The sequence below is a fragment of the Nymphalis io genome, chromosome 29, assembly GCF_905147045.1.
Source record: "Nymphalis io chromosome 29, ilAglIoxx1.1, whole genome shotgun sequence".
In the NCBI taxonomy this organism is placed as follows: Eukaryota; Metazoa; Arthropoda; class Insecta; order Lepidoptera; family Nymphalidae; genus Nymphalis; species Nymphalis io.
In genome coordinates, this window is record NC_065916.1 from 2,790,365 (window position 1) to 2,812,818 (window position 22,454).

At 39.4% G+C, this 22,454-nt stretch overlaps 3 protein-coding genes and 1 long non-coding RNA gene across 5 annotated transcripts in view; 2 read left to right on the forward strand and 2 right to left on the reverse strand.

Moving 5' to 3' along the window:
• LOC126779469 (putative pre-mRNA-splicing factor ATP-dependent RNA helicase PRP1) overlaps positions 1-16,021 on the forward strand; it is a 105,403-nt gene extending 89,382 nt beyond the window's left edge. The window contains exon 11 of the transcript XR_007670358.1: positions 15,969-16,021. The gene's annotated coding sequence lies outside the window, so the exon portion shown is untranslated. The remainder of the gene's footprint in view (positions 1-15,968) is intronic.
• Positions 1-22,454, forward strand: part of LOC126779567 (cyclin-dependent kinase 9) — a 132,125-nt gene that overhangs the window by 40,107 nt on the left and 69,564 nt on the right. The window lies entirely within an intron of this gene.
• Positions 339-21,129, reverse strand: LOC126779728 (uncharacterized). Its single transcript, XR_007670395.1, has 2 exons — positions 21,097-21,129; positions 339-558 (listed from the first exon to the last, which is right to left on the reverse strand). It is a non-coding gene; the product is annotated as an uncharacterized LOC126779728 (long non-coding RNA).
• On the reverse strand, positions 7,368-17,277 carry LOC126779546 (probable proline--tRNA ligase, mitochondrial). Of its 2 annotated transcripts, none has more exons than XM_050503643.1 (9): positions 17,113-17,277; positions 16,657-16,908; positions 14,604-14,684; positions 13,877-14,057; positions 13,228-13,403; positions 9,531-9,646; positions 8,425-8,521; positions 7,917-8,062; positions 7,368-7,580 (listed from the first exon to the last, which is right to left on the reverse strand). In XM_050503643.1, exons 1-9 carry the CDS (start codon positions 17,203-17,205, stop codon positions 7,391-7,393), a joined length of 1,332 nt encoding a protein of 443 aa, XP_050359600.1. In that variant the 5' UTR covers positions 17,206-17,277; the 3' UTR covers positions 7,368-7,390. The 2 variants fall into 2 exon arrangements, with proteins under 2 accessions (XP_050359600.1, XP_050359601.1); XM_050503644.1 differs by having other exon boundaries at positions 9,531-9,642; positions 13,224-13,403; positions 17,113-17,256.

Sequence of the window (22,454 nt, forward strand, 5' to 3'; positions counted from 1 at the left end):
TTCAAATTATCATATATACCCAAAACCATATTATATGGATTTAGTATTTGTTTCCTTTCAAGTAGTATATATTATATAAATTGAATATAGTACATTTTGAGTATCAAAGCGCAGGGGTAATAGTGATATTGGGCTATTATCGACGTACCTTCTTATAAAAATGGATTTAACTTTATATTAAGTTATGTATATAGTAAAATAAATAGGTACACATTTGCAAAGATGACCATTTCGTATTTCGAACTATAAAAATAAAAATATAATAATAATAATAATAATAATAATAATAATAATAATAATAATAATAATAATAATAATAATAATAATAATAATAATAATAATAATAATATCCTGGGACATTTTTCACACACGGCCATCTGATCCCAAATTAAGCTTGTACAAAGCTTGTGCTATGGAAACCAGACAACTGATATACTACATATACTACTTTTCTTTTTGTAAATACATACTTATATAGATAATTACACCCAGACTCAGGACAAACAGACATGTTCATGCACACAAATGTCTGTCCTGGGTGGGAATCGAACCCACAACCTTCGGCGTGAAAGGCAAGTGTTCTACCAACCACGCCAACCAGCTTGTCAATAACAAAAACGATAACTTGTAAACCGGTCAATAGTATTACACCTCTAGATGAGTGCGTATGTTTTTCTTTTGTGAGTATTGCGTGTAAAACGCTTTTTAAATTGTTAGTATATCATCAAATAATTACATAGTGATGTAATCGCAATCGCAGATGGCTTATAATAAACAATATTTTTTTAAACTAATTGCTTTTTAATCGCTATTTACTATTTATATATTAAAATCGTTTACTTTTAATATATTCGTATTCGTAACAGCCTGAAATAAATGTCCCACTGCTGGGCTGACGCCTCCTATCCCTTTTTTGAGAAGGTTTCGAGCTTATTTTACCATGCTGCTCCAATGCGGGTTGGTGGATTACATATGCAGGTTTCCTCACGATTTTCCTTCACCGTAAAGCACGAGATGAATTATAATTACAAATTAAGCACATGGAAATTCAATGGTGCTTGCCAGGTTTGAACCCACGATCATCGGTTAAGATTTACGCGTTCTTACCACTGGGCTATCTCGGCTTCTAATATAATCTTTATATAATTCTTCTGTACGTGTACACTGAATTTCTAAACGGCTGGACTGATTTTAATGGATTTTTTGTGTAGTATTGTGTGAGCCCCTTTATGGTTTAATTGAAACCTGTGTCTTAAGGGTTTTTTTATTAAATAAAATCAATTAAATTCTTAATTTATTCGTACGAAATTGGGACGGTCAGCTTGTTATCACTACATATTAAAAAACAAAGTGCCTCCGCCGCGTTTCTCCGTCTGTCACTCTGAACGACATAAAAAAAAACTACGGAACGCCTTTTTATATGGTTTTTGCCAATGGAGAGTAATTCATTAGGAAAATTTAGATGTATAATTTATTGATATTTTGTGTACATTGGCTGAAATATGATTATGATAATTAAAGATTCTACTGGTGGTAGGGCTTTGTGCAAGCTCGTCTGGGTAGGTACCAACCACTCATCAGATATTCTACCGCAAAACAGCAATACTTGATATTGTTGTGTTCCGGTTTGAAGGGTGAGTGAGCCAGTGTAATTACAGGCACAAGGGACATAAAATCTTAGTTCCCAAGGTTGGTGGCGCATTGGCTATAAGCGATGGTTGACATTTCTTACAATGCCAATGTCTAAGAGCGTTTGGTGACCACTTACCATCAGGTGGCCCATATGCTCGTCCACCTTCCTATTCTATAAAAAAAAAAAAAAAGATGTCAAAAATAATCATGTCGACTTTACTGGCGTGCGCCGCGTAGACCAGAGTTATATGTATTACGATATAAACGCTTTATGTACACCATTATTATACTCGTGCGAAGCCGCCATGGGTAGCTAGTGTTATATAATATTAGTACTACATAAATAAGCGATAATAATATTTTTTTAACTGGTCCACACTTCTGGTGACCCAAGAGCTGGCGCTTAAATAAGCGCCAGCCCAAAGGCTGAGTCTAGCGGTGCAGAGGCAATAGTGCCAGCGTCTTGAGTACAATGCTTATGGACAATCTTTTAGACGCCGTGAATTGATTACAAAAAGGACTGTACATAATTTCCTTGATACGCTAAATTAAATGTTATTTATATCTTTCCGAAGTAAGAAATGAAATAAAATAAGCGATATTATTTATTGAAAAGAATGAGCTTATATTAAATCTCTGTTTATAAAACTACCTCGTGAAGTTCGTTTATCTCGGCGCTCATTAACCAGTTTGCCAATTACTTTCATTTAATATATAAAGTTCAATATACAGAGTAAAAATAAAGGTCAAGAGCGTTCATGACCATATCGATAGATAATTAATAATTATTAACGATAATTATATTTCACTCACTCACCCACTCACTCCCACAAACCCACAAAGCCCTACCACCCAGAAATTTTTAATATCTTGACATATTCCTGACAAAAGCCATCAACCGGTAGTATGTTTATTCTACCAAGAAGTGCAAGATACTCAGTAATAACTCTATTTAGACAATCGAGTTACATATAGACGAGCCGGTTGGCGTGGTTGGTAGATACTTGCCTTTCACGCAGGACAGACATTTGTGTTCATGAACATGTCTGTTTGTCCTGAGTCTGGGTGTAATTATCTATATAAGTATGTATTTACAAAAGATAAATAGTATATGTAGTATGTCAGTTGTCTGGTTTCCATAGCACAAGCTTTGTACAAGCTTAATTTGGGATCAGATGGCCGTGTGTGAAAAATGTCCCAGGATATTATTATATACAATATAAATATAGTATGTACTTAAATAGTAAGCATTGTATATTTTTATTTAGATATGTATAGTAATAGTATGTAGGTATTTTAATGATCCATTTCTCAAGTTCATACTGTTGGTAGGGCTTTGTGCAAGCTCGTCTGGGTAGGTACCACACACTCATCAGATATTCTACCGCAAAACAGCAGTACTTGGTATTGTTGTGTTCCGGTTTGAAGGGTGAGTGAGCCAGTGTAATTACACGGACATAACATCTTAGTTCCCAAGGTTGGAGGCGCATTGGTTTAAGTGATGGTTAACATTTCTTACAATGCCAATGTCTATTTGCGTTGGTGACCACTCACCATCAGATGTTTGTCCGCCTTCCAATTCTATAAAAATACAGGTTGACATTATGTATTTTTATGAATGTTCGAGATCTAGAAACAGTTAAATGCTGATTAGAAAGTCTACTTTCTAATCTGGCCTAGAATTGATTACAGATATAGTTTTCGGACAGCAATAAGCGAATTTATTGCTAATTCTAATTTTAATATATATGCACTATTTTATTAAAATGGGAGTGATTTAGGATATTTTCGCGAAATTCTCTTTATCAGCGCAGTCTGGTAGTTAACAGTATTGACAGCGTGCATCCGGAAGCACGGATAGGCGCGGGTCCTGGCTGAACTCTTCCGGTCTGCACTTGTATTTACTTTTTGTGTTTTTGATAAAAATATGTATAAAGAATTTTCATGTGCTTAATTTGTGTTTATAATTCATCTCGTGCTTGACGGTGAAGGAAAACATCGGGAGGAAACCTGCATGTGTCTAATTTCATTGAAATTCTGCCACATGTATTCTACCAACCCGCATTGGAGCAGCGTATTGGAATAAGCTCCAAACCTTCTCCTCAAAAAAGGAGAGGAGGCTTTAGCCCAGCAGTGGGACATTAACAGGCTGTTACTGTACTATTACTATAAAGAATGTTAACATTAATATAGATCAACGTTATCTGTACCTTTTTTTTATAGAATAGGAAGGCGGACGAGCATATGGGCCACCTGATGGGAAGTGGTCACCAAACGCCCTTAGACATTGGCATTGTAAGAAATGTCAACCATCGCTTATACAGCCAATGCGCCACCAACCTTGGGAACTAAGATTTTATGTCCCTTGTGCCTGTAATTACACTGGCTCACTAACCCTTCAAACCGGAACACAACAATAACAAGTACTGCTGTTTTGCGGTAGAATATCTGATCAGTGGGTGGTACCTACCCAGACGAGCTTGCACAAAGGTCTACCACCAGTAGAATTTTTGTTATAACAGTGAAACTGCTTTGTAATAAACCGTACGATTTCTTTAGGTTTATTATAAATAGTTATAAAACCTTTCCTTTTTGAGGAGAAGGCTTGGAGCTAACTCCGCCAAGCTTTTCCAATGCGGGTTAGTGGATACACGTGGCAGATTTTCGTCCTCATGTTTACGATGTTTTCCTTAACCACCGAGCACGAGATGCATTATAAACTCAAATTAAACAAATATAAATTAAAGTGCTTGCCCAGGTTTGAACTCGGAATTATCGGTTTCTAACGAGAGCCATCACAACTCACTAAAAAGAAATTGTATTAAAATTTTATTTATTCAGAAATTTGAAAATATATAATAAAAGGAATATAATCGATAATAAAACACGATGCAAGCACATCACTAGCTCATTTACGCGTCATTACATTCACATACCATTGAAATACACGGCGCACCATTATTTAAATACAGCAAGCGAATGTGATCCTTAACATTCTTATTATAATGCCTTTATTTGTATATAAGAAAACTACACGTATTGTTTTGTATTAGAACACGTTTTGGTTTGTAAAGTAGTGCGTGGGAAAATGCGCTTGTATTGCACATTATTTTAATATATGTGACCTAAGAACAAACTCGAGACTCACAGAATACGGTCGTGAAATGTCAGAGTGATATAATAATAATATCCTGGGACATTATTCACACACGGCCATCTGATCCCGAACTAAGCAGAGCTCGTACTATGGAAACCAGACAACTGATATACTACATATACTGCTTTTCTTTTTGTAAATACATACTTATATAGATAATTACACCCAGACTCAGGACAAACAGACATGTTCGTGCACACAAATGTCTGTCCTGGGTGGGAATCGAATCCATAACCTTCGGCGTGAAAGGCAAGCCACCAACCACGCCAACCGGCTCTTAAAATATGCGATATTGACCGTAATGATTATAACATACAACATGATACACGCGTCAAAATAGTATCACCATAAGACAACAGATCTCTTAGTGAGCTGCTGTTATTTGAAAAAAAGATTAAAAACGAGCCCTTATTGAATCTGTATCACCTTGATCAGTCGAAAGTTTTTACTAGGGGGTTGCGCAAGCCTGGGTAGGTGCCACACGCTTCAGATATTCTACCGCTAAACACCAGTACTTAGTAGATACGTTCCGGTTTGAATACGAGCTCGTAACTAGCACAAAGGTGATAACATCTTATTTCCCAAGGTTGGTGGCGCAATGGCGATGTATGAAATGGTTAATATTTCTTACATCGCCATTGTCTATGGTCACCGCTTTTTTATAGTATAGGTATATACTATATGCTCGTCCGCCTAGGAAGGCATAGACATTGGCATTGTAAGAAATGTTAACCATCGCTTACATCGCCAATGCACCACCTACCTTGGGAACTAAGATGTTATGTCCTTTGTGCAATTACACTGGCTCACTCTCCCTTCAAACCGGAACACAACAATATTCAATATTGCTGTTTGGTGGTAGAATATCTGATGAGTGGGTGGTACCTACCCAGACGAGCTTGCATAAAAGAACAAGTGAACCATCCGCCTATCTATAAAATAAAACATATTCGTTGTCAGGGTACAGATATGATAGCTGGTTGTATAAACAGGAGAAGTAAAGCTAAAGTTATATCAGCAAGCTTTCGGACTCCTCAAAGTCCATCCATCTTGGAACACCGTATTCGTTTTGGAGGTTTCTATAGTAAGACTGTTGTTTATTCTAAATATTAATACATTTATTTACAAAAGACTTATTTATAACTATAATAATATCCTGGGACATTATTCACACACATTCTGATCCCAAACGAACCAGAGCTTATACTATGGAAACCAGACAGTTGATGTACTACATATACTACTTTTCTTTTGTAAATACATACTTATATAGATAATTACACCCAGAATCAAGACGAACAGACATGTTCATGCACACAAATGTCTGTGCTGGGTGGGAAACGAACCTCAACCATCAGCGTGAAAGGCATGTATCTACCAACCACGCCAACGGTCCGTCAATTAACTAAATATAAAGATACTAGCTTCACCAGAGTTTGGGGTGTTTGGTTTATAACCGTAGCATATGTCCTTTTTTTTAAAGCTAGAAACAAGCATTACGCATTCCCCCCACGGGAACAGTGAGGGGGTATGCGGGGCTCGCCGGTGTCCAAGGCGTCGAGTGCGGATCGGAATACCCACTAAAAAACCAGAGGTACCTTTTCAGTTTTAACGAGGAGCACAACGGAATCGCTTGCACATGCTACCGTGAAACAGTAACCTGTTTTCCTTGGGGCTTAAACTTCATACCAAGTTTTATTAAAATCGTTTCAGTGATTTATAATATAGGAACAGATATATAAGCGTTTTATGTATTAACTTTTTATATCCGTGCAAAGCCGGGATGGGTAGCTAGCAATATAAATTAAGGGTATCATTAAGGGTACGCTTGCAAGTAACAAATGTTTTTTAGGGATTGAGCAGATAAGCAATTGTAAGGTTTTACTGATTTTGAATAATTATTTTGAGATTTTTAAATAATAATGGTGATATTTTTAACTAAATTAACACTGGTTGGAAATTATTGAGCGAAAAAAACTACGGAATATATAAAAAGGAACAAAACACGGAAAGATTGACTCGTTCGAGGTTGCCAGGGTGATTGCAAGAATTCCAATAAAAATTGTTATAGAATTGTAAAATATTCATTAGTAATAAATCATATAACAAGATATATACGTGTAAGTAAAGTAAGTAACAGCCTGTAAATGTCCCACTGCTGGGCTAAGACCTCCTCTCCCTTTTTGAGGAGAAGGTTTGGAGCTTATTCCACCACGCTGCTCGAATGCGGGTTGGTGGAATACACATGTGGCAGAATTTCGATGAAATTACACACATGCAGGTTTCCTCACGATGTTTTCCTTCACCGAAAAGCACGAGATAAATTATAATCACAAATTAAGCACATGAAAATTCAGAGGTCCGGGAGGCTTGCCCGGGTTTGAACCCACGTTCATTGGTTAAGATTCACGCGACTATATACGTGTGGAAGAGAATAAAATGTTAAAAGTAAATCTGAAGGATTGTTTAACTGGGGTATTCTTACACAATGTTGTCTTTTTCTTTCGAATGTCAAATCTATAATGACAGAAAGAGAAAAACGCCATGGCCGTATTTAGTTTTAAAATGAAACAACAGATGGCGTTATAATATAATTTCTTTTCACACAACTACATTTTCTCTGTACTCTATATTAATATTATTTTTTCTTTCGTTCATAACCGTTAATAGTTCGTCGATTGTTAATAGTTGTGGTGTGGGCGCTTCGCCCCCGGTGCTTCGATACAGTTCGTAGCGCGGCGGAGTCTCTAAAGCGGACTTGCCGCACACTATGATGAATGGGTAACCGATTCTGAAATACATATTCTCATTTTAAAAATTGACTTTATGAGGGTCTGGAGGCCCTGGGGCGACGAAGGAGTGGAGGCCTTTACTATTTACCAAACATATACATATTTAATTATTTTAACAAACTTATATATAATATAATTATAAGAAAAATATATAAAAAAAATTCGACGACAAATTTGAAGACTCGTCTGAAATTCAGCTCCTGGAGAAGATCATTATCAATAATGAGTAGGAACAGTTTGGTGGGTGTTTTTTAATCTAGTTTTGTTTGCGGGGACCCCTCTCATGTGGGGGCCTCCGACTTACTAAAACAAGACCAAATTAGATGACGTAATACCTGTCTGCCATCATCAGCCGTTTCCCGATGGTGAGCCCGTGGCGGTCGTCCACCAGTACATCACCACGGTATCCGTTCTCGTGTATCCGTTGCGCGACACCTAGTACTCTATCGAAGTCATGCTTCAACCATTCTTTGGAACCTTCCTAGGAGAAACCAAAACCAAATTACTTTAATCAACATTGAAGCGTTAAACTTACTTATTAGGCATGCGTCCGATATATCAAAATTCAAAATCCGATTTCAAAAATCGAACCAAACGCCAATGATCTATAGATCGCTACAACAAAAAGATTTCGTATGGACAAATAAAATCACTGGATATCACCCTTCCACCATAAACAAAACAAATAAATGTCATTTGAAATATAGAATACACCTATATCAATAAATAAATTTTATTATTAAGACCTGTAATTCCACTGGCTGACGCACCTTTCAAACAAGAACACAATTATAAAATTTTGCTTTGCGGTAGAATATGAGCGGATGGTACGCAATCACTCACCTTAGGACCGATAACAACAGCGCTGTACGGTGCGACCTCTATCGGCCATCTCATTGATTTATCACTCGAGAGTACCTCCAAAATGGCCGCCAGCAATCTTTAACCAAAACAAACGCTTATATATACTGGCTGACCGGTGAATTACTATCAATATTTAAGGACGTGATATTTGACGATCATATATGACAAAAACAATACATATAACATAAATATTGATAAACTTCTAAGTAAAGTTAACCAACAATTATGTAATTAATTACGCATCGTGTGGACACCCTAGCTGCGCTGTCGACACAATTTTTTTTTTCAGTTTGTGTATTACTGTTGGCCTTATTGGCCTCTACGGCGTCACCGGGCGGGATGGGCGAGTTGAACTCAGCCGGATGTTGGGAGCCACACGAGGGGCTCAAGAGAGTCGGACGTCCTAAGGGTGCCTCCTGTGAGGCCGGACCTCGGCTTAGGACGCCGTTGAAATCGGGAGGGGAGGAAGCTCTACTCATATACACTTTGATTTCACTCCCAAAGTGTCGGAACAACGTCGCCGTCATTCAAAATGACGCCATTTAGACGAATCCATAATGAGTACCACAGATTATTAATACCCAAACCAATGTCATGTCAGTTCAATGTCAAAGTTGTTTATTTATCTTTTCTCCCCCCATTGGTGTAGGCTACAGCGCCGGGTCCGGACGGGGTTCCAGGACGTGTTCTGCGTGACACCCTGGTGGGACCCTCCCACATCTAAGTGGGAGGCTTCGGGAACTGTTTTGATGAATGTCATTCCAGTGGGCAGTTTTCGAAGCTGTGGAAGGAGGGAAAGTTGGTTCTGTTGCCGAAGGAGGGGCGTCCACTCCTTCGACATATAGGCCAATTGTGCTGCTGAATGAGACGGGCATTCTTCGAGAAGATCCTCGCTGTCCCCTTATATAAGGGGTATTTGTACCCCGAGAACCGAGGATTTGGAGGCCTGCAGAGGCGAGCCAACCCCCGGGGGCGTCACGGTAGTATGCGCAAGCGATCCCGTGACGCCCCTCGAAAAGGCGTTGTGGGTACCGCGTAAACGCGTTTTTCAAGCGGAAAAAAGGTTATGCGCTCCCAAGACTCACCGTGTAATGCCGATACCGTAGCAGCCCATGTGCAGGGGGGCGGACGAGTCTGGACCCACACAGTTCACTTGCAACGGCTCACTGTATCTCGTGCCCAGGACAAATGTGTGACCTACCTACAGATCAAGTATTCATATTATAAAATCAAAGTTGTAGCAAATAGCTATCCGTAGTTATATAACTCTTTTGGTTTACAGTAACAGCCTGTTAATGTCCCACTGCTGGGCTAAGGCCTCCTATCCATTTTGATGAGAAGGTTTGGAGCTTATTCCACCACGCTGCCCCAATGCGGGTTGGTGGAATACACATGTGGCAGAATTTCAATGAAATTAGACACATGCAGGTTTCCTCACGATGTTTTCCTTCACCATCAAGCACGAGATGAATTATAAACACAAATCAAGCACATGAAATTTCAGTGGCGCTTGCCCGGGTTTTAACCCACGATCATCGGTTAAGATTCACGCGTTCAAACCACTAGGCCATCTCGGCTCTCTCTTGGTTTACGCGCCAGTAAAGCTCCCACTCATCATGACTGGTATGCCCCACATCTTCAACAATCATCGTCATATTTCAACCAATTTATACAAAACCATAATTATATTTTTTTATATTAGAGCTAAGCGGACGGTGTAATGGGTCACCTGATGGTAAGTGGTCTTTTTTTTTTTTTTTTATTCGCCGGGAGGGCAAATGACTCTACTCCACCTGATGGTAAGTGGTAGTAGAGTCCAAACGCGACGACGGCCAGTACAGACGGAAAAAACGTTCTGCACTAGCCGCATTCGCCTCGCCGGCCAGCAAGATGCCTCTTCACGCCTCGTTTGAAGGAACCCGGGTTGTAAGAGGAACACGTGAGCTGGTAAGGAATTCAATTTTTTGGAAGTGCGACAAAGAAAGGAGTTGCCAAATTTCTTTGTTCGCGATGGAATTGATGTCACAGTTAGGCGGTGACATCGAGAACCAGCTCGCGTGGACTTAAGAAGGAAGGGGGAAGCAGGAATTAGAGAGAATAATTCCTCAGAGCACTCGCCGTGATACAGTCGATAGAAAGCGCTCAGTGCTGCTATCTCACGACGCAATTGTAAAGGTTCAAGGGTGTTTGTGACCTTTACGTCGCCAATAATGCGTACGGCACGTCGCTGCAACCGGTCCAAGGCCTCAAGTAGGTACTTAGCGGAGCCATCCCAAAGGTGCGAGCAATATTCCACGCAAGACCGTACCTGTGTTTTGTACTGCAGGCACAGTTGTTGTGGCGTGAAAAAGCGTAACACACCTTAAGTGTGTTACGTACGCTAGAAGATTACCTGTGGACCGTTTTGGTCGAAACCCGTACTGACGATCATTAATTAAACAGTGATCTTCTAGGTAATGGATCAGTTGGTTGTTTAAAATCCGTTCCATCACCTTACAAAGTACTGAGGTGATAGCTATTGGCCGATAATTTGCCGGGTCAGACCGATCCCCTTTTTTGGGAACCGCTTGCACATTAGCTCTTCTCCAAGCCTCCGGCACACATCCCGAAGAGAGAGAAAGTTGGAACAGGCGCGTTAACACAGGAGACAGCTCCGCTGCGCACTTCTTCAACACTATGGCTGGTATTCCATCGGGACCGCTGGCTTTCCGTACATCAAGTGAATGCAGCTCCGCACGCACATCACGTTGCCTGATTTTAATGTCAGGCATCGTATGGCCACATGAAGGTATTGTAGGTGGCAGCGCACTACAATCATCGATGACGGAATTGTCGGCAAAGAGTTTAGCCAGGAGATCAGCTTGCTCTTGCGGACTGAGAGCTAGCGATCCGTCCGGATTTCTGAGCGGTGGCAGCGAAGGTTGGCAGAAATTGTTTTGCATAGACTTGGTCAGACGCCAGAAGCTAAGGGAGCCCCTAGGATGCGAAACAAGGTCATGACCAATCTGTACAATGCGCTGTGCATCCGCTCTCGTGTATTCCATTCCCAACATGATCTCGTCAGCAACAGCAGCGGCACCAGCTGTCGAGTCATTCCCACTGAAGCAACGTTCCTTCCAAGGGACCGACGCATAGTAATCGCGCATACCGTCCCAATCCGCCGACTTATAGTGCCAAACGCGACGTTTGCATACCTCTAGTGGCGGCAGCTTGGCCTGTGGCACTCTGGTAGATATAAGGCTGTGATCCGAAGAGCCAAGAGGAGCCTGAACCACAACCTGATATTCCACCGGGTGAGAAGTCAGCAGAAGGTCCAGTAGAGAAGGTGCTTTGCCATCAATGTCTGGGATCCTGGTGGGCTGATCAACCAGTTGGGTCAAGTCATGTGTGAGAGCAAAAGCATGAGCAGTCCTTCCAGCATGGTCAGTTTTGAGAGATTTCAACCATGATTCGTGGTGAGCATTAAAATCCCCCAAAAACACCAATTCCGCGTTAGGAAATTGCTCTTGCGCAGCATCTGCCACCCGACCAAGATGGTCAAATAATCGGCTTGTCTCCAAGTCACCATTGTGGGATCTGTAGAGACACACGTAGACTCGGCTCTGACGAACCAGGTCCACACATACCACCAACATGGAGAAGGAGGGGTCCTCAAAGCAGCGTAGTCGGTGACAGCAAACATCCGTCCTGACGAACAAGCATACTCCGGCTTTCGCTTTGAAGAATTCTTCAAGCGTGTAGCCGGGATAATTAAGGTAGCTGGTATCGGCAGGACGGAGTATTTGTGTCTCCGTGAGAAACAACATTGCTGGCCGTGCTGTCTCGAGATGGTGGTGGACACCGTTGAGGTTAGTGTGGAGTCCACGGATGTTAGAGAACTCGACCTCAAACAGCGAGGGTATGGTGGGGGTGTGCACCGCTGTACGACCGTTATTTCTATTTTGTTGCGCCATTTGGGAAAAATAAAATGGAAAAGAGACGTGAAGCGAGCGATGTATTGCCACGATAGGGATGGGCAAAGTGTGGAGGCGTGTTTCCCCAAGTGGTTGCCAAAAGGAAAAATACACTGACCCGCCGGACGGAAGGGCCCTCGAACCCCCCCGGAAGTGGCCGCCGGGACCCCACCTACCGGTCACCAACCGGCACGACGGTCCACCCCGAGATTATGCGTGGCCTGGTGAGGCAGCCTCACGAGCTGGTTAGGCACGCTCGGGCCCCTGCACTATGCCACGGGCGGCCAGCGGAACAGCCGTTTCTTCGGGTCTCCCTGTCCGGCAGGTCAATACAGTTTCCCCCGGCATTGGTTCAACAGCCGTCTCCATTTGACCAACACCCATCGCGGCAATACTCGCTCGGGCTCTGGCTGTACGCTGGCTGACCTCGAAACGCGGCTGCAAGCCACTTCACGAGTTTTTCACCATGCGTACGGTGGTAACAAGCCAGGCGGATGTTTAATATCCTACCACCAGATGATGTCACCAATGCCCATAGACATTGTCGCTGTAAGAATTATTTATCATTCCTGACATCACCAATGCGCCACCAACTTTGGAAACGAAGATGTTTTGTCCCTTGTGCCTGTAATTACACTGGCTCACTCACCCTTTAAACCGGAACACAATACCAAGTATTACTGTTTTGTGGTAGAATATCTGATGAGTGGGTGGTACCTACCCAGATGAGCTTGCACCAACCTCTACCATCACTAAATCTTATGTCCCTTGTGCCTGTAGTTCCTCATCAACACCAATATATTTTATAAAATTAACAGAATATACTCACTTCTATACTATTAACTCGTTCTATCTCTTTCCCACACTTGGCACACTCTTCAGTTTCGTTAGCGAGCGTCGTGTGCGAGCAGGACGGACATACAGCGACAGTATCTTCGCCGGCTGAAGATGGGAGCTGCCATTCGTGTGATAATGTCCCCCCCATTTCCCCGGTGGGAGCTTGTACTGTTGACAAATTTGATTGTTTAGCTGCTGTTAGTTAAATGGCGATTAAATTTATAGGTATAACTGCCTCGTTGGTCTAGTGGCTTGATGTAAGGCCGCAGACCCGTAGGTCCTGGGTTCAATTCCCAGGTCGGGCCAATAAAAAGTTATTGGGTTTTTTTGTCAGAAAATTCTCAGTAGCAGCCCGGAGTCTGGAAGTTGAAAGTGTGTATACTCCCGTGCCGCGGTCCTGCGCCTGAACTCTTTCCGGTCTGCATTGCACAGGATATAATAGCACAAAAGTGTGTGCGTAAACACAGATGCGGTCTCTAATCACTCTCATAATCCGATGGGACGGCAATCCGACACGACCGGTAAGAGGCGCAGGACCAACGGCTTTACGTGCTTTCCGAGGCACGGGAGTGTACACACTTCCAACTTCCAAAGAATTTTTCAACACAAATATTTTTTTATTGTAATTTCACTTAGCAAACCTCTTAACACAGGCAAGTCTAACGTCCGGAATATCTTAGTGTACGCTCGTGTGAGCGCGCTGTACGTGTCGGCTGCGCAGGAGTGGGAGGCGTGTACGCTGTACGCGTCCATCATGCTGAATTCTCTCGCCCGTAGTAACCCGTGCTTTGGACGTTGTTCATCTCTGTATTTATTGCCTATCTGTAATAGATTTTAAAAAAATCGTTTATACAGTACAGTACAGTACAATAACAGCCTGTGAATGTCCCACTGCTGGGCTAAGGCCTCCTCTCCCATTTTGAGGAGAAGGTTTGAGCTTATTCTACCAGCTGCTCCAATGCGGGTTGGTAGAATGCACATGTGGCAGAATTTCAATGAAATTAGACGCATGAAGATTTCCTCACGATGTTTTCCTTCACCGCCAATCATGAGATGAATTATAATCACAAATTAAGCACATGAAAATTCAGTGGTGCTTGCCCGGGTTTGAACCCACGATCATCGGTTAAGATTCACGCGTTGTTACCACTAGGCCATCTCGGCTTTACATTGGCATACATAGTATATAAACAATATATATAATAACCATTTTTCACACTGAAATTGCACCCACTTTAGCAATTTTATAATTAATTTTCAACCAATTTTATGCCTTTTAGTGCTAGCCTGTGTTAGGTTGCTTCATACCAAATTTCATCAAAATCAGTTCAGCGGTTTCGCATTTATAATATTAGTATAAATACCAACCTGATACAATGTGAATGGTAACTGTTTGTAGGATATCGGACCGACATCAGCAAGAAGGTCGGCTATGGCTTCCTCGTGAGTCTGTAATATATGATTTCATTTTAATTAATATAATCAATAAATACTTAATTCTCAATATAAAACTAATAATTAGTCCACTAATAATAATAAAATAATAATATTGAATAAAAAATATGATTACTTTTTTAAATATACACTTTTTGTAAAATCTATATAATAAGCAGAAGTAGAGACAAACGACTGATCGAGATGGTCCAGGGTTAGAACGTGTGAATTTTACCGATGATCGTGGGTTCGAACCCGGGCAAGCACCACTGAATTTTCATGTGCTTAATTTGTGATTATAATTCATCTCGTGCTTGACGGTGAAGGAAAACATCGTGAGGAAACCTGCAGGTGTCTTATTTCACTGAAATTCTGCCACATGTGTATTCCACCAACCCGCATTGGAGCATCGTGGCGGAATAAGCTCCATACCTTCTCCTCAAAAAGGGAGAGGAGGCCTTAGCCCAGCAGTGGGACATTCACAGGCTGTTACTGTAACTGTATTGTAACAGAGACACAAACCATTAGCTCTGCTGTATTACACACTACAAACATTTCTCGATTAATATATCTTTGTTTATAATACAATATTATTTTTACACTTAACTACTTGTTTTGTAATTTCTTAAATTAAATTACATTGTATTTTATGTTTGCTTTGAACAAATAATAAATAAATGCGCTGTCGAATTGGAGGGTGCTAGTAGCTCCGACACAGTAACAGTACAGTAACAGCCTGTTAATGTCCCACTGCTGGGCTAAGGCCTCCTCTCCCTTTTGAGGAGAAGGTTTTGGAGCTTATTCTACCACGCTGCTCCAATGCGGGTTGGTAGAATACACATGTGGCCGGATTTCAATGAAATTAGACACATGCAGGTTTCCTCACGATGTTTTCCTTCACCGTCAAGCACGAGATGAATTATAAACACAAATTAAGCACATGAAAATTCAGTGGTGCTTGCCCGGGTTTGAACCCACGATCATCGGTTAAGATTCACGCGTTCGAACCACTGGGCCATCTCGGCTCCGACACAGTATAATACTATTACAGTTATTATCATATATATTGTTTAATTATAAATTGTTTAATTATAAATTGTTCAAAATAAATAAATAAAATACTTAAAAATACTTTAATTTAACTTCCAAAGATATGATAACAACGTCATATTGAAAATACCACTCTTTTGCAAATCAATCATTAATACTATATATTATTCTAAATCTCAATTTTTTGTCGTTCAATGTCATAGTTGTTGTATTTGTGTTACTTTCCTGCTATTGTAATAAGCTATATAGACACAGTACAGTAACAGTAACAGCCTGTTAATGTCCCACTGCTGGGCTAAGGCCTCCTCTCCCTTTTGAGGAGAAGGTTTGGAGCTCACTCCACCACGCTGCTCCAATGTGGGTTGGTAGAATACACATGTGGCAGAATTTCAGTGATATTCAACACATGCAGGTTTCCTTACGATGTTTTCCTTCACTGTCAAGCACGAGATGAATTATAATAACAAATATAATATACAGATATTTTCTTTAGTTTAGGACAGATTGATTGATTGAAGATTGACTGGTAACCCTGTTGACAAATGACCTTTGCACATAGATGGCATTTGGTAGTAATCGACGAAAGAAAAGTCCTTCAGCTGCAGATTTGTTTCTTTCTTTTGACTTATTTTTAAATTATATAATGCGATGTACTATAAAGAGTTGAATAAATAGACACTACAATATGTATCAATGTTTTAAGCCGGTATCCACGGAATCTGAGATGTTAAGCCCTGTCTCATGCCTGTCATTACACTAGCTTACTCACACTTCAGACCGGAGGCAGTATAAATAACTGTTTGACAGTTGAAAATTGATAGTCAAGTCTGCGACTTTGCTTGCATAAAACCTAACCACACCTCGTATTAATATATATATATATATATATATATAATAATAATGTCATTTTATCATATATTTTTATTTAATAACATACCGGTGCTAAGAGAAACTTCTTTCCATGTCGGTCCTCGACTTTTATGAGCTCTGGACCAACATCATCAAGTCGACCACTTGCTGCCCATAATTTAGCTGATGTTAGGCAAGGCAGTGTGATCCTCTGAGCTCCAACTTCTTCTAAGCAGCGATGAATTATATTTTCAATCTTGGTGACAGCTCGTCTTGCAAGGGGGAGAAGCGTGAAAAGACCAGCACTGGTAGGCCGAACCAAGCCACATTCTAGAAGAAGCTGTATAAAGCTTGTATTAAGATCAAAGAAGTTTTTTTTAAATAACTTTTTATATTTTATTTTTATTCTTTAAATTTAAAAATGTACATTACGTATTAAAACGCAAAAATAGATCCTTAATAATTATTTCTTAATATAGTAATTACTCTATAATACGTAATTTCAGATATTTGTAATTTTTTTTTAATTGAAACAGTGACTTACTTTTTGACTTTTACAAGTTATTTCAGTATTTTTAATTTTAGCGCCTTTCGGTATTGTCACAACTGGCTGAAATATTTGTGATATTAATCGCATTTTTAAATCTATATTTCAATAAATTAGCGGCTTTTAGGTTAATACTGTAAACAGCTGATCACTATTTTGACATTACAAAATAAACGTTTAGTTTATGCTTGTGAATAGTTTTTAGTATAAACAATAGATTTATTAATAGTATCATGATAAAGTAATACAGTTGACAAAGAAGTAATCTTAAATTTTGTAAAATTTTTATTATTGTAGTAGGTATATTAAGCAATATGAAAAAGTGGGGTTCTGTCTCTTTCTCTAATTTCATTTATTACTCTATTATTAGAGTATAATTAGTATAATAATTGTCCTATTGTTTGACTAAGATCTCAGATCATATTGCATATTGAGAGACATAATGTTTTTTTTTTTTTTATAGAATAGGAAGGCGGACGAGCATATGGGCCACCTGATGGTAAGTGGTCACCAACGCTCTTAGACATTGGCATTGTAAGAAATGTCAACCATCGCTTACATATCCAATGCGCCACCAACCTTGGGAACTAAGATTTTATGTCCCTTGTGCCTGTAATTACACTGGCTCACTCACCCTTCAAACCGGAACACAACAATATCAAGTATTGCTGTTTTGCGGTAGAATATCTGATGAGTGGGTGGTACCTACCCAGACGAGCTTGCACAAAGCCCTACCACCAGTAATGTGGTTTATAGAGTGCAGAGCGAAAGAATATTTGTGTATAAAGAGTTCCCTCAAATTGTATTGAATTTAGATGGCGCTGCTGCAGCTAGAGGATGTTGTAGAACGAGCTAATACTCGCCAGAGTGGAATTGAATTAGAGAGAGAAAGTAAGAAATTTCTTCTAAAATTTTTCTGTTAATCAAATTTATAAATTAAATTTAAAAAACGCTTTAATGTTAATATCAGGTAATACCTACATCTACAGTAGCGTCATTCTGGCAATTTATGGAACCATTATTTATCGGATATTTTTTTATTTTTGTTGAAGAGACAAAAGATACATGTCATTACGTTTACACTATATGATGTGATTACGTTTACACAATATGAAAAAAAAAAAAAAGCCGAGATGGCCCTGTGGTAAGAACGCGTGAATCTTAACCGATGATCGTGGGTTCAAACCCGGGCAAGCACCACTGAATTTTCATGTGCTTAATTTGTGATTATAATTCATCTCGTGCTTTACGGTGAAGGAAAACATCGTGAGGAAACCTGCATGTGTCTAATTTCACTGAAATTCTGCCACATGTGAATTCTACCAACCCGCATTGGAGCAGCGTGGTGGAATAAGCTCCAAACCTTCTCCTCAAAAAAGAGGAGAGGAGGCCTTTAGCCCAGCAGTGGGACATTCACAGGCTGTTACGGTACGGATATGATGTGGTCTTTAGAGCATAAAACTGTACAGCTAAATTTTGCACACAATTAAGAATACGTAGCTATCAATGCCGATATTGACAGGGATTAATTCTACTAAAATATAACGATATGTTCCCGATTCTATTCCGATCTAACGTCGTCCTAACCGCAACAGTTTTTTTTTATAGAATAGGAAGGCGGACGAGCATATGGGCCACCTGATGGGAAGTGGTCACCAAACGCCCTTAGACATTGGCATTGTAAGAAATGTCAACCATCGCTTATACAGCCAATGCGCCACCAACCTTGGGAACTAAGATTTTATGTCCCTTGTGCCTATAATTACACTGGCTCACTCACCCTTCAAACCGGAACACAACAATAACAAGTACTGCTATTTTGCGGCAGAATATCTGATGAGTGGGTGGTACCTACCCAGACGAGCTTGCACAAAGCTCTACCACCAGTGATCACAGTATCGTTACCACAGTATCGTTATGCTAGTAGAAAGAGAAAGCGGTTAAATCGCGACGATTACGTTTCGATTCGATTGCGATACAGTGACAATTTGCTAATTGGTTTTACTGTAGGGCTTTATGCAAGCTCGTCTGGGTAGGTACTACAGACTCATCAGATGTTCTACCGCAAAACAGCAGTACTTGGTATTGTTGTATTCCAGTGAGCCATTGTAATTACAGGCACATGAAAATAACCTCTTAGTTCCCAAGGTTGTTGGCGCATGGGCGATGTAAGCGATGATTAACATTTCTTACAATGCCAATGTCTATGGGCGTTGGTGACCACTTACCATCACGTGACCCATTTGCTCGTCTGCCTGCCTATTCAATAAAATAAAATAAAATTGGTCTGCTGGATTTCATAAATCTGTTATGTTCTTTTTCTTTTTTATATACCTATTTAATTATTACTAAATTATTTATTAGTAAACTATGTACATACATTTTTATATAATACAAAATTAAAAGAAAAAAACAAAATACACATTACAAATCTATAGCAAGAACACGCCGTCTAAATGATTGTATTTTTATATTACTATTGAGATGTTTGTAAAATTTATTTTTCTTAGGTTTAAAAAAATCAGTTAAATTAATCAATATAAAAAATGGATACTCCTTTTTTGCACAAATAAACACAGACAAGCGAATGGTAAGTGATCACCAGCACCCATAATCACGGAAAACGCCTTAGCCTAAGATATATCTCTTAAAAAAACACAGTGTCTCTCACTCATCCTTTAAAACCACAAAACAGCAATAGAAATTATATTTCATGTTTTGTGGCACAAATATTGTTGAATCAATAAATATATTTTAATAAAGTTTATTTAAAACGAATGATTAAAAACCACACTAATACTGAGTAATTTTTTTAATGCATAGGCATAGGCATTAATATTTTTTTCTCTCATTTCTGGCGTGTATCTACGCTTCGAGCGCAAAATATTCTGCCAATGTCACGTATCTTTTTTTCGTAAGGATTCATATATTTTGTTTTTTTTTTTTAATATCAAATATTAGATATAAGAATACATTTTGTCAGCCATAATTTCATTATACAAGGATCAACCCGCCCTAGTCCCGGTAAGTCCGTAATGATGACCGTAATGTAACGGGAGCGTGTCAGACCATTTAACCCAGCTGATAAGTTTTAATAGAAAACCAGTGAATCGCTCGTCATACGACGCGTGGTTGGGTGAAGCCATGGTCATGAGCGGAGCGATTTTAACAACAAAGAGGTGCACTTAAAAAAAGTTCTTACCATTGAATATATAATCGTACGTTTGACTGTTGGTCTAGTGGCTACCTATAAAGCCGCACATCCTGAGGTCCAGAGTTCAAAACCCAGGTCGAGCCGATAAAATGTTATTGGGATTTTTGTCGCCAAATACATAGTAGCAGCTCGGAGTCTGAAAGTGGTATGTACTCCTGTAAGCACGAAAAGCCGTTGGTCCTGCGCCTGAATTGTTTCCGGCTATGTCGGATTTGCTGTCGCATCAGATTATGAAAGTGATAAAGAGATGATAGTCCGTTTCGTTCAGCGTCACAACATTTACAAATTATTCCTTTTATCTTCCTGGGACTTTTATTCACATACGGTCATCTGATCCCAAGCTAAGCAGAGCTTGTACTATGGAAACCAGACAACTGATATGCTACTGTAAGGAGTCAGTCGAGAAGACTGGCAACACACGGGCACCAGGCTATAAAAGAACCACCTCTCGCCATGATGGGCCTCTTTTTGCTCCTGAAGATCGGAACTCTACTTTCACCCGCCTAAGCTGTGTCGTAGTAGTATTTTTCTCTATTAATGTTAAATAGTCATTTTCCGTTCCTAATTTAATTCCTTTGTTTTTTTTATTTAACTTCTCATTTCCGTTATTTTTAAAATCCACTTCTGGTTCCTAAAACTACATATACAACTTTTCTTTTGTAAATACAAACATACATACTTATATAGATAATTACACCCAGACTCAGGACAAACAGATATGTTCATGCACACAAATGTCTGTCCTGGGTGGGAATCGAACTCACAACCTTCGGCGTGAAAGGCAAGTATCTACCAACCACACCAACCGGCCTGTCATTATGTAACTTATGTATAAAAGTAAACTGACATATACCGAGATTTTTGTATTTATAATAATTTAGTAGGATATAGGTGTTCCTTCTTAACAATGCTCATCAGAAAAATATTATTGACTTATCTATTTATTTATAAAGTAATTTTATATTTCATTCTAAAGCATTTAAAAAAGGAACAAAAAGTTTTCGATTTCATAAATACGTTATACAATTTATAATTCCCTAATAAAACCACATTTATTATATCTAATCGACATCTAGGGAAGTGCTGCCAAAACACGATTGGACAAACTACAAGTCCTACAAAATAAAATAATAAAAATGTTATTTAATTTTAAATTTCGAACATCAACTAAAAAAATTTATCGCGAATCTAAATTAATGAGCATAAAACAATTATATAATTACAACACCTGCACTTTCATACGTAAAACTATTGATAAAAATGTCCATACCGAACTACAATTTAATAGCAGCAAAAAATCTGGCCGCCCCTGCACTCGACGCGCGAGTCTCATTGTTATGCCTGAAACTCGTACCAAGTCACACGGTCACACCGCATAACATATGACGGTGCTCGTCTTTATAACAAGATACCCTCAGACATTAAAAATATTGACTCTTTCGATATATTCAAAAAGCGACCGTCTCATTATATTATTACAAAAATACCTGTCTGAGTATGTAGAATGGAATAAGAGTGGTTTTCAAATCGTGGTGATGTTTTGTGTGTTATTTCAAATTGTGTTTGATGATTTGTGTGTTATTTTCTCCATTGAAAAATGTAAGTACGACAACGAATGTCTTTTAATTGTTTGTATTTTTTCTTCAATTGTGTTCTCAAGTAAGTGATGTAATTGTCTTTATGGGAATAAATAATCTTTAATCCTAAACGTTTTTTTTTCTTTTTCATAATCTACGCTTATCTCATCACCGAGTCCTCGCCCGTCGGTTATCAGTGCACAGTCCATTTCCCGCGGCCATTTTGTCGCACCGCGAAATGGCGGTACTAATGACAGCGGACAAACAGCGGATAATTATTTACTTAATGGTCTTCAGATTTCAAAGGGTGATATTTAATGTTTTTAGAGGATTTTTATTTTCGGATGAATATTGCAATGACTTTGTGTATTTTTTTTACATATTGTTCGAAATTTAAATAGACTGACTCGTTGGCGCAGTTGCCAGTGACTCTGCCTTCCGCTGCGGGTGCAATTCTTGCCCTGAGTCTGAGTGTTTTATGTATAAAAGTATGTCTTATGTATTTATACATCTATTTAGAATTATAAAATGTATAAGGCAAATTAATA